This window comes from Solanum dulcamara, chromosome 9 (assembly GCF_947179165.1).
Source record: "Solanum dulcamara chromosome 9, daSolDulc1.2, whole genome shotgun sequence".
Taxonomy (NCBI): domain Eukaryota; kingdom Viridiplantae; phylum Streptophyta; class Magnoliopsida; order Solanales; family Solanaceae; genus Solanum; species Solanum dulcamara.
The window spans coordinates 1,697,612-1,716,547 of NC_077245.1; the positions used below are offsets into that span (position 1 = coordinate 1,697,612).

The 18,936-nt window shown below is 36.7% G+C and overlaps 3 protein-coding genes across 4 annotated transcripts; 2 read left to right on the plus strand and 1 right to left on the minus strand.

Moving 5' to 3' along the window:
- The first annotated feature begins 1,666 nt into the window (after positions 1-1,666).
- LOC129902619 (auxin response factor 5) lies at positions 1,667-8,473 on the plus strand. Its single transcript, XM_055977951.1, has 14 exons — positions 1,667-2,685; positions 2,875-2,990; positions 3,761-3,859; positions 3,980-4,036; positions 4,139-4,291; positions 4,395-4,479; positions 4,616-4,706; positions 4,879-5,043; positions 5,531-5,653; positions 5,758-5,833; positions 5,941-6,076; positions 6,152-7,413; positions 7,711-7,901; positions 8,055-8,473. The coding sequence occupies exons 1-14, from the start codon at positions 2,583-2,585 to the stop codon at positions 8,191-8,193; spliced, it is 2,796 nt and encodes a 931-aa protein (XP_055833926.1). The 5' UTR covers positions 1,667-2,582; the 3' UTR covers positions 8,194-8,473.
- Positions 8,474-8,645: 172 nt separating this feature from the next.
- Positions 8,646-14,175, plus strand: LOC129902620 (uncharacterized). 2 transcript variants are annotated; one of them, XM_055977953.1, is made up of 7 exons: positions 8,646-8,998; positions 9,396-10,007; positions 11,897-12,087; positions 12,189-12,412; positions 12,490-12,686; positions 13,604-13,729; positions 13,826-14,175. In XM_055977953.1, the coding sequence occupies exons 1-7, from the start codon at positions 8,846-8,848 to the stop codon at positions 13,922-13,924; spliced, it is 1,602 nt and encodes a 533-aa protein (XP_055833928.1). In that variant the 5' UTR covers positions 8,646-8,845; the 3' UTR covers positions 13,925-14,175. The 2 variants fall into 2 exon arrangements, with proteins under 2 accessions (XP_055833928.1, XP_055833929.1); XM_055977954.1 differs by having other exon boundaries at positions 8,647-8,998; positions 11,900-12,087.
- A 263-nt stretch (positions 14,176-14,438) lies between these two features.
- Positions 14,439-17,320, minus strand: LOC129902621 (uncharacterized). The gene is made up of 2 exons (XM_055977955.1): positions 16,844-17,320; positions 14,439-14,702 (listed from the first exon to the last, which is right to left on the minus strand). Exons 1-2 carry the CDS (start codon positions 17,198-17,200, stop codon positions 14,673-14,675), a joined length of 387 nt encoding a protein of 128 aa, XP_055833930.1. The 5' UTR covers positions 17,201-17,320; the 3' UTR covers positions 14,439-14,672.
- Positions 17,321-18,936: the final 1,616 nt, after the last annotated feature.

Genomic DNA, 18,936 nt, shown 5'->3' on the forward strand with positions numbered 1-18,936 from the left:
AAATAATGATTTTTAATAAACATAATATAAATTTACATGATTACAACATAAGCTCGTTCAATAATATATAGGGGAAAATGTAAATTTGTGAAATATATTGGGACCAAAACAAAGGATACCTGCATATCTCTAACATTTTTTTGTTATTTAAAAAAAGAAAAAAGGGAAGAAAGGAACTCTTTTACTAGTGAGTAGTGAATGATTTTTCCAAGACTCAAAAATGATTTTTTTACAAGTAATTCAAACAAATGACTGGGCTAACATGCGCGGATGCCGTGTACCGCACGCGCTTAGGAAGGGTCAAATATGAGGGTGGGGAAAAATCTAATGGATAAAGCAAATTCCCCTTAAGACTGAAAAAAAGATGTAAAATGAAAACCCCACGTCGAGAAAATATATCTTCTTGGGTTTATTTATACCAAAATAAATACATTTCCATTTTTTCCATTTCCCCCCCTTTTCTTCTTTCTTTCCACATGAGAAAAATGAATGTAAATTCCTCCTCATTACCACTCTTTGAGCTTTTTGTTTTTCTATTCAAATTTGGAAAAGTAAATTGATGTATCATTTTGTAGTAGTGGTAGAATCTTTGAGGATTATCTCGTTAACTTTATGAAAATATTATTTGAATAAATTCAATTTCAAACACTTTGCAGCATGTTTAAGAGTAGATATTTCAGGACGAACAACACAATATGTCTGACTCCAAAATCATATTAAGAATACCAATCTTGAGTAACACTTAGTGAGTGATAAATGAACTGGTTGAGAATCATCAGGTCTCGAATATTTTTTTTTTATTTATCTAAATTTTTATGAATAAAGTTACTCAATATATCGATATTTGAGTTGATCCATAGAAGATATCAAGTCTTCCGTAAAATTAATCAAGATATGTAAAAACTAAACAAAGCACTCCAATTTTTTTAAAAGATGAATCTTGAATGGAAATAACTTTGAAAGATACAACATAACTAATAAAGTGGAAATTTCTCCAAAATCATATAGTACAAGAAAACTATACTTTATACTTCCCACTAATACGAAATCTTAACAAAAAATATATACTAAAAATTTCGTGCAATAAACAATGTGTATCAAATATTTGTAGATTCAGATAAGTACGACATTAAATCAAGATTAGTGCGGCGATAAACCAAATGACCCATAAATCATAATTATATATCCCTTAATTCCCTCCATTTCTTTATTTCGAAAAAGAAGAAGAGAAAAGAGAATAATATATCTTATAGTAATTTTTTTATTACACTGCTATTCTCTTTCCATACACTTTTAATTTTCAAAGTAAAATTAAATTAAATTAATTTAATTTTTTAAAATTTTGATGTTTGATAACTATACAAAAAATATCATAAATTGTAATCTTTTAATTAAAGTTAAACGAAACACGATAAATAAAAATAAATAATAAAAGTATTATTAATTAAACTCCTCATCAGCTAGTAAAACTTGTCAATTTATAAAAAGCGTTCATGATATTTTAAAATTCATATAGCTGACTTCAACTTGTTCTAAAAATTATTAAATTCTTTATTTGCATGACTATGGGGTTCATTTATTTAGGTTTTCTATACTGTATTATTTTGTGTGAAAGCTTAGCAAAGCAATGTACTTTTTCTCATTTCTTTATTCAATTCCTGACTTTCTTTCGTCCAAAGTGTTAATTAGTACGATTTCGTGTTAGCTTAGTTTTCCCCTCTGTTTTCTTTTTTCTTTAGCTGCAAAATTTCTATCATCAGAGTCTCTCTCTAAAGCTGCAAAAGAATCAACCTAAAATATTATACAGAGAGAAAGTGTGTGCACAGGATAAGAGCATGCAACACTCTTTCCACTTTCAAGAAAACAGTAGTATTTGCAGAGTAGAAAAAAAAAATCAATTTTTTTTAAAAGGGGGTTTTGGGGTTTCTATTTCTCAGCTTAGAAAGAGAGGAATCAGAATGATGACCACTTACATCGAAAGGTCGGTTTCTTTTGATGATAAAGAAAAAAAAAAAATTACAAAGGTAATTGATAGCTAAAGACCCCTCATGCTTTGGTCCGCGTGCTTTGATGGAAAAATAAACTGACCCCTCTTGGTTTTTTCTTTATATTCTTCCTTATAATTTGCAAATTTGTTTTCTTTTTTGAAAAAAAAAAAGAAACTTTGCTTTGATGGGGTGTTGATGGAGAGTAAGGCCCACTTAGATTGCAGAGAGAAAGACCCTTTTTGCAGGGTGGGTGTTTGTTCTTTGGTTTTGGATTATTTGGGCATGCTCTCTGTCCAATTAGATTGTTTTCTTGCATAATAACTTAGATTCTTTCTCACCTTTTGTTTTCTTTGGTCTTTTATTCTCCAAGAAAATGTTGTCATGTCCTTTAGTATGTTTTCATTCCTCTTAAGAATCATTCCCTTGACGTGGAATGTGGATTTCTTTAGGTGGGTTGGCAGTTATGTTAGTTTGAACTAAGAAAAATGTCATCTTGTTGACTTACTGATTGGTGGGTAGTGGGATTTTTTTTTGGAAAGATGGGTTCTTTGGTTTTGCTTTTGGGGTTGAAGTAAGGATATCACAGAGGTTTTTATGGGTTCTGTTGAAGAAAAGAACAAGCCAGGGAGTTTGGTTAGTGGAGCACATACTCTACTTGAGGAAATGAAATTATTGAAGGAAATGCAGGATCATACTGGTTAGTTTCCTTGTCAATTCTTGATTTTTTACTTGTTCATTGCATAAACATGAAGGCTTTGGAGAAGTATATGAGGTCAGCTTAGACCAGGAAAAAATAAAAATTGAATCTTGAAATTTACCATCTACCTTTAACAGTTATAAAAATTGAATCTTTACGTGGATTTTGTTGAATCTTGTTGCAATATAGGAGGAGGAAGGAAGCTAATTAGTTCTGAGTTGTGGCATGCTTGTGCTGGCCCACTTGTAACTTTGCCTCAGGTTGGAAGCCTTGTGTATTACTTCCCACAGGGGCACAGTGAACAGGTTTGATCTCTTTCCTGTTATTGTGGGTTGGTACTAAATACTACATTTTATTGAAATTTCTTTTCAAAATTGTGCATTTCCTGCTTACATTATTAGTTAGGAGTATTCTCTTTAATTCAAGAACACAGAATTATCTGAATTTGAATCCGTGAACATGGATGTCAGACAGAATTGTTTAATCGTAGTTCCTCAAACCTTTTATCTGAAAAAATTGTTTTAACAGCTTGATGTGGTGTTTTCTGGGAGAAAATAATGTACTACATGATATGTATGTCTATTTTTTTTTAGAAAGTTTCCCATGTATTTATATGAGTTTGTTTGTTATTTCCAAGTAAACACTCCCTAATCCTGCTGGTTCAAACAAATGTTCCCGGAGAACTGTTTTGTTCTGAGTTCCTTTTCTTTTATCGTATTAGAATGCTGGAAGGGAATCAATACAACAAGTTGTAAATCTGTATTTGTTGAATTTAAACTTGAATCAAGTTGTAATTATGGCTAAGAACATTTTAGCTGATTTCTTAGTAAAGCATTTCCCCTTCTTTTGTTTGAATATCTAAGACTTATTTCTGTATTAGCAACTATGGATATCCTGGAAAAAGTATTCCGGTAGTTCTGTTAGTGTAGTTAGGAAAATCAAGAAAGACGAAGTTCTCTTGTCGGTTACAGAGTCCAAAGGTCATTTCTTCTTTCCTTTCGCAGCTTGTGCTTTGTTGGTTGTTGAAGTAACACCATCTTCAGGAAAAGCTAATAAAAATAACTTGTTGCAACAGGTGGCGGTTTCCACAAATAGAACAGCTACTTCACAGATACCTAATTATCCAAATCTTGCTTCTCAGTTGTTGTGCCAAGTTCACAATGTTACCCTACATGTATGTGCCGTTAAGATATATGCTCTTATTCCATATAATATGCTTTTAATATTATATATGCAGTACTATCTACAGTTGGTCTGATATCATACCATTGTTTGCTTGTCATTTCATTTATAGGCGGATAAGGAGACAGATGAGATCTATGCTCAAATGAGCCTGCAACCTGTGAATTCTGTAAGCTTTTTAATCTATTATTTGTACTAAAATCTAATACAGATGCTAATGTACTGGTGGAATGAATGTTGAAATTCTTTCCTCATATGTGTTCTTGGTCAGGAGAAAGATGTCTTCCCCATTCCAGATTTTGGGCTGAAGCCTAATAAGCATCCAACTGAGTTCTTTTGCAAAACTTTGACTGCCAGTGATACAAGCACTCATGGTGGATTCTCTGTTCCTAGAAGAGCAGCAGAAAAGCTGTTCCCATCCTTGGTGAGACTTGTGTTTTGTTGAATGAGTTACATTTGCCAAAAGGAAGAAAAAAAAGACTTAAAAGTTGCCGGCTTTCTGTGTGTTGTATTTACTTGCTCTTTAGGATTATTCAATGCAACCTCCAACACAAGAGCTTGTTGTACGTGACTTGCATGATAATACTTGGACATTCCGTCACATATACCGTGGTGAGCATGCTGAAATTGGATTATACCAAATTCTAATCTATTTTGTTTCACTTTGCTCTTGTGGTTATTTGTCTTTTCATGATTCACTTGGCTGTCAGTTTAATGTTTATTCCACCTGCTTTGTCTTTTTGTGTAGGGCAGCCAAAGCGACATCTTCTCACAACTGGATGGAGCATGTTTGTTGGAGCAAAACGCCTTAGAGCTGGTGATTCTGTTCTATTTATCAGGTATTGCAAAAACAAAGTAATGAAAGTTGCAGCTGCAAGAATTATCTAATATTGAGAAATATGTGCTCATGCTAATCAGACTTTACATAATTTCAAACATTCTGATTACAAGCAAGCAAGTATCTGTTACGTTGCACTTCGCTGATTCATATTTTGAATTTTACTGCTGTAGGGATGAGAAGTCACAGTTATTGCTCGGAGTGAGGCGTGCTAACCGTCAGCAAACTTCATTGCCCTCTTCAGTTCTGTCTGCCGACAGTATGCATATTGGAGTACTTGCCGCTGCTGCCCATGCTGCTGCTAATAGAAGCACATTCACAATATTCTACAATCCTAGGCATGTCTAAAATGCCAGTTTCCCTTATAATACTTCGCCTAGCTGTGAGATTGCCTCAAGCCCCCTCCCTTGGATTTCTCCTTCTTAGTGATGTTTTTGACTGGTTATATTAACCTTAATCCCCGCACCCTCTCTTTTACTTGTCTTGGTCTATTTCTATTCAGCTTCCATTTGACTATTAGCTCAACCACTTGCTTATAAACTCCCTATGTTTCAATTTATTTTTCTACTTTCATTTTTAGTCCGTTTTTAAAAGAAAACCTCTTTCCTTTTTTTGGCAACTTTTTAATTTCAATTTTCGACATGACATGTTTAAGACCACAAAAGATTAAAGGACATTTTTGTATATTCTACATATCTTTAATTTAAGACTACATGATTCAAAAGTATTCGTTACTTTCTTAAACTCTGCATCGAGTTAAAACCAGACAAATAAATTGGAAACAAAGAGAGTATTTTGCTTATATTAGGCACTTATTTTCTACAGGGCATGCCCTTCAGAGTTTGTCATTCCTTTGGCCAAATATAGAAAATCTGTTTATAGCACACAACTGTCAGTCGGCATGAGGTTTGGAATGATGTTTGAAACTGAGGAATCCGGTAAACGCAGGTAGGTTTTCTCTGTGGATTCGTGGGATCACATTCAAATATTAGATTCTGATAATCACTCTTCATTTCATTTGACTTTGATGTCCGATCCTCCTCCTCCTTCAGATACATGGGCACTATTGGTGGCATTAGTGACTTGGATCCGCTGAGATGGCCTGGTTCCAAGTGGCGGTGTCTGCAGGTGATTAAAATTTTACACTGATTACAACTAATTATCATGTTTTGCTGAGTGTGAGCTAATTGGCCCTTCACAGTTTTTTATCAATTTGACGTGGCTTATATTAACAGGTAGAGTGGGATGAGCCTGGATGTGGAGACAAGCAGAATAGAGTTAGTCCATGGGAAGTTGAGACACCAGAAAGTCTCTTCATATTTCCTTCCCTGACCGCAGGCCTCAAACGACCTTACCAGTCTACCTTCTTGGGTAAGTTGATCCTTACTGCTTCCTCTCATTGATTTATTCAGAATTTCTGATAGTTTTAACTTTTGATTAAAACAGGAGCACAAACTGAGTGGGACAATTTGATGCAGCATCGCCCTTACATGCGTGTTCCTGAAAATGTATATGGGGATCTTCAAAGTTCCTCAATCTCAAACCTATGGTCAGAACAGCTAATGAAGATGCTGATAAGACCTCCTCCTGGCGTTACTGGTCTTCAATGCGGCGGTGTTCCCACTGTACAAGACATTAAGGTTGCACTACCTCAAGTAGCTAGGAATGTTATACAGCCAGCAGGGATCCAAAAACCTGAGCTAACTTCTGTAGAAGCTACACCTGCACAAAGTGAAACTAACTCGGAAGTCATCCTTAATCAACCTGCTGGTGTTGTGAACTCTATTTCTTCACAGCAAGCAACTCTGCAGGCGAAGTCTCGACCTCTGGAAAAAGTAGAAACTGACACTGTTGGAAAAAGTTCCGAGCCAAGAAAAGAAACTAGTCATTCATCAGTTAAGTTAGATCAGTTTCATTGTAATGAAGACAAAGTGACTATAAAGCCTGCAAGTCCACATGATCTTCCAACTGATGCGAGTGCGACAGCTTCCCACCATAACAGCTTTTCTCAATTACAAGCCAGTCCATGGCTCATTCCCCATAACCCTCAAATTGATTCTGCTGGTTCCAACAATATCCTTCAATGCTCCACTAATAATGAGTGGAATCTTTCCTCTCTCCAATCTGCTGCTGGATTGCTCAGATATCCTGTGTCGACCTCCACTTTAACAAAGCATGACAATTCTTTTATGTTGCCTGATACTATTGGTTCCGGACTAGCTCCAATAGGCCAGGACTTGTGGGATCATCAGTTGAATGACGTGAAGTGCTTTTCCCAGACAAACCTTCAGGTTCCACTAGACATAACTAACATGCAGTTCCTACCTGATTCATATGGTTTTAAAGACCTGTCAGAGGAGAGCCATAACCAAAGTGATATATATAGTTGTCTTAATTTTGATAGCAACAGCGGGAGCACAGTGATTGATAATTCTGTTTCGAGCACAGTGCTAGATGAGTTCTGCACTCTAAAGCATACTGATTTCCAGAATCCTTCAGATTTTCTTTTAGGCAACATCAGTTCTAGTCAAGATGTTCAATCTCAAATTACATCAGCTAGCCTAGCAGATTCTCAGAATTTCTCTGTACAAGAATTTGCTGACAACTCGGGTGGTGCATCATCAAGCAATGTGAATTTTGATGAATGTAATCTTTTGCAGAATAGCTCATGGCAGCAAGTCGCTCCACGTGTGCGGACATATACAAAGGTAAGCAGTTTATATGTAGTAGCTATGTGATGTCAATCTTACTAGCAAAGATTTTCTGGAGTTGATTGATAGTATGCTTATGTTAACTCATTACTTTGAGTTATATGCAGTCTTCTTTGTCTCTTTAGCTTATTTCTCCACTTCCATCCGAGGGTTCCTCTGTATTTTCATCACATGTCCTTTCATCTGCAATCTTTAACAGTTTCTCAGATTATATATCGGTGTCTTTGTCATGAAATGGTCAATTTTGTGATTCTGTGTTCTATATGTGATCTGACTGGATTTACTGGTGTACAGATTCAAAAGGCTGGATCTGTAGGAAGATCAATTGATGTCTCCGGTTTTAAAACTTATGAAGAACTTCGCTCTGAAATTGAAAGAATGTTTGGACTTGAGGGGCTACTGAATGATTCAAGAGGCTCAGGCTGGAAGTTGGTATATGTGGATTTTGAGAATGATGTCCTCCTTGTTGGGGATGATCCTTGGGAGTAAGTTCTCTTCGACAAAATCTTTCATATTCGGATTGGAATATGAAAGCTCATACGATACATTTTTCACTATAGATCAATAAATTTACGATGTATAATCCAGAAAAAAACTCGGTATTGTGTTCAACTAATATCTATGAAATGGTCTTGCAGGGAATTTGTTGGATGTGTTAGATGTATCAGAATTTTATCGCCTACTGAAGTCCAGCAGATGGGAGAGGAAGGAATGCAGCTATTGAACTCTGCTGGACTGCAAGGCATAAATGGCTCAACATCAGAATTTCCAAACTGAGCTCAATACAAGTGATCTATGAGTTCAAAAGTGATTGATCACTAGTTGCATGGAACAACATGCAAATGTAATGTTGTTGAACAACTTAAGAAGAAGTTGATTCTAGGTTTCTGTTATATTAGTTGTAATTTATGAGTGTTGATGACTCTGTAAGAAAACAGCTTAAGCTTATTAAACTTTGCCTTCCACATATTGGAGTTGTTTGCAGCTGCATCTTGTTTGTCTTGTAAAAGGCTGTTTCTTAATGGAGAAAGTTGTTATGACAGAGTTATTAGGACTGCATTAAGCTCTCACTGTGTGTGGAGTTGGGAAGAGTCGAACCCGAATGATCTATATTATCAGTTTTACGTTGCATTTTTATAAGATGTCATTTTCACAGGTGAACAATTATTTTTTAAAAAAATTACTAAACATATCCAAACACCTGCTAAAAAAGGTAACATGAGTACTACAACTTTGTAAACTTGCGAATAATACTTCTCAATATTTTAATGGCTTTTCGGTGGCTTAAAGAGCCACATAATCCAAAACTGTAAATCTTATTGATACGTGTCTTTTCTCTACAATTCCTTAAATACTTTTAAGTTCCAATCTTCCACCGACGACAACCGGCAAAACCAAAAATCCGTCATCGGACTTCAGTTAAACAGAAATGGGTCAATCTTCATCGGCCGAGCAAGTGTCGCCGGAACAGCGGGAAGCAGAATCTATAGCTGCTTCAACTGGAGCTCTTCCTAATCTTCAAAAAGCTTTCTCTGTTCTTTCTGATCCTCAAACTCACTCCATCCCCCTTCATTCCCTTCAGGTAATTCTTCTTGTTACGCTCATAAAGTTTTATCCTTTTGCTTATCTGTGCTCAATTTACATTTTGGTGACTTTGTTTGAATCACATTAGAAGTGGGGTTCCAGCAAAAGTTGAAATTTTCTTGGAATTTCTGGATTTCCCAAACTTTATCCTTTTGCTTATCTGCGCTTGATTTACATTTTGGTGACTATTCTTGAATCACCCACAACTGGGGTTCTGGCCAATGTCTGAATTTTTGTGGAATTTATGGATTTCCTATTTTCGTTTTTGAGTTATATTTTTGGTTTTTTTACATTTGAGGGACTTTTTTTTGAGTGGGTTTGTAGTAAAAGTTGGAACTTTCTTGAATTTTCTGTCTTTAGTTAATTGTTTTGAGCTGTGCTGTGATTGGTTACAGAAATGTTTTGGGTTCTCTATTGAAGGATCAACAAATGAAGAGTCTACAGTACCAAAGGAATTTCCAGTTTTGATGAGTCATTTGAGTTCTTCAATAGTTGACTTGTTTTTCTTGTCTGAAAAGGGTGGTCTCAGTTGGATTGAGTTCCTAAAAGGTTATATTAAGTGTTCTGGAAGGACAGTTAGTTCAGCTTCACTTAATAGTTTGTTGAGGTTATTTGGGATGATATCTGTTAAGGCAGGTCTTCCAGAAAAACTACAGGTTGTTTCCGATGAGGATGATTGCAAAATCAGTGGATTTTTATTGCCTGTTGATGTTCAGATGCTTCTTTCCATGTGTTGGATTATGTGGTGGGATTCGAACAAGTTGAAGGCTTCGTCTAGTTTAGGTGATTCTGGTCTTCCAGATGTTACACATTTGGTTTTGTCAGCTATAGACTCTTGTGCTGAAGCTGATAAAAAATTGGATTTATGGGAGAACAGCATTTTAGATATGGATATACAACTTCCTGTTCCAAAGATTATAATGTGGGTTTTGAAGACAGTGCCAAGCCTCGCCGATTGCTTTGGACAATTCGTCCAGGCTAGACTTTATTATGTAGCCGCTCATGAGGTACTCTCATCTTTAATTTAAAAATTCAAGGATTTGTTTTGTATTGATTGATTTTTTCAATATCATAAAGGCAATCAAGAAACAGGGTAAAGTAGATGTTTCAATATGTCCAAAGGCTTTCACAAGGCTAAATTCTTGTGGGGAAAGAGAAAATGTCATACTCCCTCCGTTTCAATTTATGTGGAAGTGTTTGACTGGGCGCAGAGTTTAAGAATGAAAGGAGCACTTTTGAGACATGTGGTTCAAAACAAGTCATAGATAATTGTGCGGCTATAAATCATCTTATTAGGGGTAAAATGAGAAGTTTTTAATTTAAATTTCTACTAAATATAGAAAGGTGTCATTCTTTTTGGGACGAATTAAAAAGGAAAGAGTCCCACATAAATTGGGACAACAGAGGGAGTAGTATTTATTTCATTCATGAAAGAACAATTAAACTTATGAGTGTTTTCAGTTTTCACCATGGAATTTCTACTCATTAAACATGTTTGATAAGCTAATCTTTTGTAGAAGTCAGTTGCTGAATATTTATAGTGGGCTATGTTACACCAATGGCTACTAGTCAATATGAGTTTTCTGAAAAAACAAGAGTAATTAGTTTTGTTATCAAAATTTCTGCTGTGCTATGCTTACATTTTTCATATCTGATTGGAGAAGTGATAAGTTTGTAGGCTGGTTGCAATGATTTAACTCGAGGAGTCTTCCGTCTATGTTTCCTACTTGCTGTTTAATTTCAATCATTTGTCCTCCTTTTTCAATTTTTGCATCTATTGGTCGTTCTCACTGCTAGGATCAGGACTTAGTGCTGGGAGGGGGGCAGAATAAAAAGAAAGAACGTGAACCATAGTCTTGAGGTCTATATTTGCTTTTATGTATATTTTTCTAGGAAAAAAATATACGTCTAGTGCAAGTAGTTTTTCAATTTTGTACATTTGTCCTTGTTCATTAGATTACTTCTGTGCATGTTATGCCTCATGTAGTTTTCTTGCATGCAAAGAGAACCTCTGTAATATAGAATTGGCATGGATTTCACCGACTCCTTTTTTTTTTTGGTACAAGTATTTCATTGGCTCCTTTCTTTATTGAAAAAAGAGTAATGTGTAGACATTTTTATGCACATCATAGCACTTTCTTGGTGCTCTTTTTAGTAAAAATATTTTACTTAAAGCAACTACTAAGGCGTTAGTGTCAAACAAGTTGGGGTCAACTATTTGAATCCTCATTTCTTCGTTTAAGCTCATATCTTCAACTACTACTACTCTTTATTTGATATATACTTTTGCCGTGCATCATTACCTTAAGGTCAACTCAGTATTTCCCGTCTTCTAAAATGCGTAATTCTATCCGGTGTCTTGTAACATCTATTTACCACCTAATCTCTCAAGACTAACATGTCTTCCATATTAAAAGACAATGACAGAAGAATGGAACAGGGAAGAAAAACGAGTGAGCTATGAACCAACACAGAACACCTTTCTCATCTCTCAAGGCCTAAGTTGCTCGGACTCTCCAAAAATGTTGCCGTACCCGTGTTGGATCCTTCAAACATATACTATCTTTGGAGGATCCGACACACACCTGTTGACATTTTTGAAGAGTCCGAGCAATATACCTCAAGGCTATTTTTAAAGCTTTTTGTCCAAATAGAACTCTAGTTTGAGTTTGACATCTTACAATAACCCATAACCAGATTTTTATTGGAGTTCAAGTGCTCATATTGTGGCAGATTGTGTCATTGTCTTCTTGATAAAAGACGAAAAATAAGCGGTTATACAAGTTTCACAATTGTTATTTGTCGCCCTTGATTCCATATTACATTTGAACACTTACTGTGCTTTGATCAAGAAATTGGAATTCTGCAATTACTAATTCTGAAGTTGAACTTATAGCAGGAAAAACTTGACCAAGCAGACCTTTTCTTGCATGATATCTCTGCAAAGGAAATGAGTGTTGGCCATCTCCTTAATTCTGGAAGGGCTTGGGCTATCTCACTTACATTGAGGGGTACTTTAAGTGAAGAGATTTCAGAAGTATGCTTTCCTAGTGCTGCAGAGGAAGTAGATGATTGCCTACTTTATCGGTTTGTACCTGGCTTAGGTCGACTATTAGTCGAACTCTCTGAATTTCTTGTATTACTTTCTAACTTTCTGAATTGTTTTTCATTTTTTTCCCAACCTATAGGTCTTCCCTTCATGGAAAAGGTCTGAATAGATTCTGGTCAAATGTTGAAGGATATAATGGTCCATTGCTAATTCTTATGTCCGCTCATGAGGCCAATAACGATGCAAGGAGATGGATTATTGGTGCTCTCATTCATCAGGGTTTAGAAAATCATGACACTTTCTATGGCACGTCTGGTAGTTTATACTCCATCAGTCCAGTTTTTCATGTATTCACACCTTCAGGTAGTGTATCTGGTCTTACCTGCTCGGAGAGTTCTACATGAATGATGTGCCTAAGGCTAATAGTTGTTCTTTGGCAGGAAAGGAGAAAAACTTTGTTTACAGCCACTTGCATGGAACTGTTAAATATGAAGCTCATCCAAAGCCTGTCGGACTTGCTTTTGGAGGATCCTCTGGTAATGAAAGAATATTTGTGGATGAAGATTTTGCTAAAGTTACAGTTCGTCATCATGCTTGTGACAAAACTTACCATCATGGTCCTCTTTACCCTGACCAGGTATAGTAGATGAGTCATTTAGATGCCTATATATTTCAGAGGTGAAAATACTTTGATAATCTATAAAATAGCATAGTGTATATGCTTTCTGCATATTGTTTGTTTCCATTCTTGCCTCTGTTAGTCAAATGAAGCCCCACACTTTAATTATCAACAACAACAATATACGCAGTATAGTCCCACAAGTAGGATTTGAGAGGGTAGAGTGTACGCAGACCTTACCCATACCTTGGCAGGTAGAGAGGTTGTTTCCGATAGATCCTCGGCTCAAGGAAAGCAACAACACAACATTTATGAAGACGTAAGCAGGATAGTAAGAAAATAGAGGCATAAGAGACAACAAGTAGTAATAGAAAACTAAGAATGAGATATGGGAACAGTAAAATTTAAAAAAATGCCGAAAATAATACTAAAATTACTAGCAGGAGAGACAAGAGGCGAAACTATTTACTACTAGCCTTGTACCAGAATCCTTGACCTTCACACTCTCCTATTTAGGGTCATGACTCATGTCCCCGGTAAGTTGAAGCCTGAAGGCTTGTCATGTCCTGCATGATCACATCTCCCAATAGTTTTTATAGCCCCACGTGTTAATTCTTGACCAGAAAGAAGTTGCTCTTGGCATTTAATTGATTTATTTATAAGTGCTATAAATTTGCAAAACTAGCTTAGAGTATGCAACACACGGATCTGGTAAAAACACAAATCAACATATGCACTCTTCATTTCACATCCATTCATTTATTGTACTGGTGATTTGATTAGCGTTAGCCACTACCTTTTCTTTCTTTTTATATGTACCTAGGATAAAAATCCCTTTTGTATGAATGGTAATACTTCAAATACTGACCAATGCTCTTTAGAAGTTCTTGCTGTTTCTCTTCTGAAGTTCTCAATCATCTCAATGCCATATTCAGGGGTTCTTACCAGTTGAAGCTTTGGTTATGGACGTGGAGGTTTTGGGATTGGGAGGAAAAAGGGCTACAGATATTCAATCATCATACAAGAAGAGGGAGGAGCTCTTTACTGCGCAAAGACGAAAGGTAATATGGCTTCAGTGGACATTATTCAGTGTTTAATCATCAAGTTATGAGCAGCATGATGAAGTAATTTTTTTTTCTTCTTAATATTATCTGCAGGTCGACTTGAAAACATTTGGAAATTGGGAAGATTCCCCTGAGAAAATGATGATGGATATGGTTTCTGACCCTAACAGAGTTCGTCGAGAAGATCGATGAGCTAACTCTTCACTAGAAGAGATTTCACACGATCCAGAACTTTTATCATAATGTATATAAGGAAATGTTCCAAGTTTTATTTGCTACTTCGCTTTGAATAAGATTTGTATGCTTGGCTTCTTAAGTCTGTATTTCACGCACCCTCTCTGTGATCTATAGTGTCAAAAGTGGTTAAGTTTATGTAAGATGCATACTAGATTTGAGATGCTTTGTTTGGTCAATATTATCCATCTTCTAAGATTTTTGCACAATCCCAGGTAAGACATTTGATAGCTTTAGTTATAAGAGCGTGTCTTAATTACCATTTATCTTCTCTTCACTTAATTGATACTCCCCTAATTGGAACAGATTGCATGAAGTAATAACTACTTGTTTTTCCAGAATATGAATTACTTCGAAACAAATTTAGCTTTGCCAAAACGACTGATGTATAGAATGGATGTGGTGAACATTTAAAGGAAAAAACATATACCATTGTTTACTTAAAGGACAAGTATAAGAGTCAATTCCAAAATGAGATCAAACCTTTTGGAAGGAAATATTATTATTTTGCAGGGATAGAGGTTAGAAGAAATGAGGATTGGGAAGGCATTTCAAAGTCTCACAACACAATGGACATCAAAAGTTCATGATCTAGTACAAATCCAATATTCTTGTTAACATAAATCCAACAAGAAAAACTAGCTTTGCCCCTATTTGACACAGAGAAAATACCCTGAAGACAAGCTAGGTGTGAGAGTAGCTGTGATTACTGCTTCTTCTCTTCTGCTTTCTTTGGCTGAAAATTTGTAGATAAATACAGTTAGAAGTAATAGAAAACACTTTGTTGGTACAAATAGCTAGTGATCTATCTCTCAAATAGGTAACAGTTGCAAAAAGTTGTTAAACCTAAGCAGCACCAATGCAGAACAACGTCGTGGTTGACAAAAAATAATTTCAAAACCTTTGGGCAGCAGAACATTCTATGTAGTGGATATAATAGAAAGGTAACTTTTCTTCTGAAAAAGAAAAAGATTAGAGAGAGATTCATGATTCATATCTCTGGTAAAAAGAAATGCATATGATTCTAAATGTCCAAATCTCTTTCAAATTCAAATCACCGAAGCACAGTTTTTCCGGGAAAAGCAGAACAGAGGGAAAAAAGAAGTGGAAAAGAGAAGGGAACAAGAGGAGAGATGAAGAAACCCCATAGCAATAGCCAAACTCTGTATGCAAATGGTCCAAATGGAGGACAACACGACCAGAAGTACAGAAATATAGGAAAATAAACACACATTAGGCTAGTTTGTAAGGCATGTTCAAGACCTAAAAGTAATTGATAGGCTGTCTGAGCTTTAATTTGGTGTCCATGCTTATAAGTTCAACATCTAAAAGCACAGATCTCTAACACTTCCTATTGCCTTTTCCTTCAGGACTACTGTCTTCTACTCGGTAACTTGCCCTTTTTTTTTTGGGGGGGGGGGGGGGGGGGGAGGGGGGGGGGAAGACCTCGGGTAACTTTGCCTAATCAATCACTTTATGTACATAACAGAAAAGTTCATTTTATTACGAAGTACTCCTAGACTACATTACCTTCCTAGACTAATAACTAGCAATTGATCTTGAAGCATACTAACATGAGTGACTCTTCAATGGAAACCAAATCAGTTTCAGCTATCAACTACCAAAAAATATATTCTTGATCTTATCAATGATCCGCTTAAAAACAGAAGCTCCTCAAACTCTCTTATACAATTAATCTTACATAATCTTTCAAGGGTCTGATATCAATCCATAAAGCTCCTCAAAACCACTACATTATCTGTAGAAAGTGATAACTGAGACATAAAACCCCTTTACCGCAGCACCTCTAATTACAACAACAACAACCCAGTGAAATCCCATAACGTGGGCTTTGGGGAGGGTAAAGTGTACGCAGACCTTACTCCTACCAAGATAGGACGGCTGTTTCCGAGAGACCTCGGCTCAATAGAAACATAAAAAAAGGTCAGATAAGGCTTAAGAAGTTCAAGAAGTTCAAAGCGATATGGAAAATCGTCTAGATTCCATGATCTAGTTGAGATAACTGAATAATGGAATTTTAGATCCATCGAATTGATGTCGTAGCAGAACCTAAGCGATACATATAGGCACCTAGAAAGGCAAATATCATGATTACATATATCCTTTCATGATATAAAGATCCCTTCTTTAAGATAGTGGGCTAATCCCCGCATGATAAACCACTTTCAGCTAACTAAGAAGTGTTGTCTCGTGTATCATTTTAGAAAAAAAAACCAACAGCCACACACATCAGATAAGGACTATATATCATCAGGTAAGAACAATAAATGGATTAAATAAGAACTCAATGAGGGCGGAATATACAGAATGGCAAATAAGACTGCTCTAGATTCCAAAGTACAGAACGAATTACAATATAGTAACAATAATCATGAATGCAACATCTCTAGCACAACAAAAGAGTTCTCATTTCATCATCCAATTTGGACACTCCAGCTATAGAGGATCACAAACGAACTATATCATCCTTTGAGAAGCATATCTATACAGAAAGCAACAAATTTCAGAAAATTATAGAAAGAGATCATAATCTTCTTCCCCCCTCTGAGGGCAGAGCTAGGGGTGTAAGCACTTGAAAATTACACTATATACACAAGGTCAAAACTATTATTTATTTTTTATTCCTCTTGGTTTTTCTTGTGTGTTTACTTCTTTGTATTTTGAGTCACCTTACTGAAAATCCCAACTCCGCTACTGCGCCCCATCCCCTACCCCAACCCAGGCACACAAACCAAACGAAAAGAAGAAACATAAGCAGGTCTAAAAGCTATACACTCAACATGTTCGACGATATGCCTCAACCAAATCACAACAAAAATTCACAAAACATCAATGGAGAAGGGAAAAAGCAATCACCTTTATTCCAAGAAATGGTTGTTTGAGCTCTTCATCAGGAATGACAACAGGCCATTTCTCACCAGCTTCACGGAACATCTGTTCAGTCTCAAGGTACTGACCCTTTTCAAGAATCATGGTACGGATGTTCTGTGCGGGTGTAGAAGTAGCATCATAGGTCTGTTCGACTCCATTGACGAAAGTGACAGAGATTTGGGGTGGGTGGTCATCAGTGCGTCGCTTGACCTGAACTTGACAACTTGGGTTTGATTCTTTGGCTTTAGGGGCATTACATTGAGCCAAAAACTCCATACATGAAGCTATGCGTGGATCTAAGGCATTGAATTCGATTTTCACTTTTGACAAGAATTTCAACATCTTCTTTCTCCTTCTCCTCTTTTGGACAATTTCTGCTTCCCCTCTCTTTTGAGATATATATATTTTTAAGTGGGCAATAAAATTTATTTTACATTTAATTTAAGTATTTTCTTTGGCAATTAAACAATTCTATCATTCCTTCTGTTACAAATTTGGGCGTCTTACTCTTATTTTTATAGTACTTCTATATTTAATAAGGTTTTAATATCTGATGTGACATATTTAAAATCATAATATTTGAAGATAATTTACATAAATTTTTAATTTCAAATTACAAAATTCAGAAGCCATGCATGCTATCGTGCGCCCACGCTTCACGCCGACGTGCCCACCGGGCGGAAGTTTGAGGCAATAACAGGTCTGTGATGCCATTAGATGTTCTTGGCCGGTGACGGGTGACGGAGAATTAGGGTTCGATTCCAGAAAGGGAGCCTGAGAAACGGCTAGGACGTCGCAATCAGAGGTTTTCCGCGCCCTCGAGCGCATTTCCGACGCCCAACGACGTGCCAAGGGCAATGTCGTGCCCGATAGCGACGCTGCAACGAGAGGTTTATTGATGGGTCCGTTGCTTTTTGATCCTTCGATGTCGGCTCTTCCTATCATTGTGAAGCAGAATTCACCAAGTGTTGGATTGTTCACCCACCAATAGGGAATGTGAGCTGGGTTTAGACCGTCGTGAGACAGGTTAGTTTTACCCTACTGCCCTTTGTACACACCTCCCGTCGCTCCTACCGATTGAATGATCCGGTGAAATGTTCGGATCGCGGAACCCGCCCGAGGAGGGGAGAAGTTAATCCCGCAAGAGGCGACGAAGGCATGCCGAAGCTTCTGCGCGGGCAGCCCCGCGTCGGCCGCCGGCGCTCGACCGTACTCGGCTTAGCCCCGTGCGTGCGGTGCCTAGAGCTTATCAGTTAGCATCTAGAACTCACCACACGCCCGAAAGCGCCACCTTTCCACATCAATTGCCTGCGGACCTTCGCGAGGAACGCCGCCACTGGCGCGCCAGGATCGCCCGGTGGGCCGTCGTCGACGTATTTTTGTAGGTGCTCGGTGGCATCGCACGACTTTTGTTTTATTTGGTACATATTATTTTATAGAGAAGACTTTCATAATTAGTTTGTTTTGTTTCAATTTTTTTTATAATCTTGTTTTTCGGATTAGCTTTCGAGCACCTCGATTAATTTCACAGAATACCTGCTACCTTCTACCAGCAACATGTGTAATTCTGTCCACCAAAATTAGGAAAGATGGGAAGAACCGAAGAATCACCTAGAGTTTTTATTCCTGTTTCAATTTATTTGTCCATCAAGACTATAAAAGATGGGAAGAACGGAAGAGCCACTTTGTATTACTGAATGAAGAAACTACATAATTCAAATGTATCCTTGGTCTCGTGTACAATCCAACTTGGAAAAAACCTCATCCAAGAGATATCATGCAGTAAAGAAATAGAAAATCTAGCTAACTTATGAGCTATTTTGTTCAAACATCTCGGAATATATATATATATATATATATATATATATATATATATATATATATATATATAATTGACATGATCAAACATGATCGAGATCATCCAAATATCTTCACACGTCACTTCTATCTCCCATGACGCAGCCACGCATTTCTGGATCATATAGACAACATTCTTAGCATTAGAGAATTTTCACATTCTTCCATCCAGTATTAATAGTCACACGTCACTTCTATCTCCCATGACGCAGCCACACATT

Bases quoted from the DNA above. Each gene is read 5' to 3' on its own strand.
- LOC129902621 (XM_055977955.1), bottom strand. From the start codon at position 17,200: ATGTTGAAATTCTTGTCAAAAGTGAAAATCGAATTCAATGCCTTAGAT. The intron at 14,703-16,843 runs GTGATTGCTTTT...ACAAATTTTCAG, and splicing joins AACCATTTCTTGGAATAAAG to CCAAAGAAAGCAGAAGAGAA.
- LOC129902619 (XM_055977951.1), top strand. From the start codon at position 2,583: ATGGGTTCTGTTGAAGAAAAGAACAAGCCAGGGAGTTTGGTTAGTGGA. The intron at 2,991-3,760 runs GTTTGATCTCTT...TTGTTGCAACAG, and splicing joins CACAGGGGCACAGTGAACAG to GTGGCGGTTTCCACAAATAG. The intron at 5,834-5,940 runs GTGATTAAAATT...TTATATTAACAG, and splicing joins CCAAGTGGCGGTGTCTGCAG to GTAGAGTGGGATGAGCCTGG.
- LOC129902620 (XM_055977953.1), top strand. From the start codon at position 8,846: ATGGGTCAATCTTCATCGGCCGAGCAAGTGTCGCCGGAACAGCGGGAA. The intron at 12,088-12,188 runs GTTTGTACCTGG...CCCAACCTATAG, and splicing joins GATGATTGCCTACTTTATCG to GTCTTCCCTTCATGGAAAAG. The intron at 12,413-12,489 runs GTAGTGTATCTG...GTTCTTTGGCAG, and splicing joins TCATGTATTCACACCTTCAG to GAAAGGAGAAAAACTTTGTT.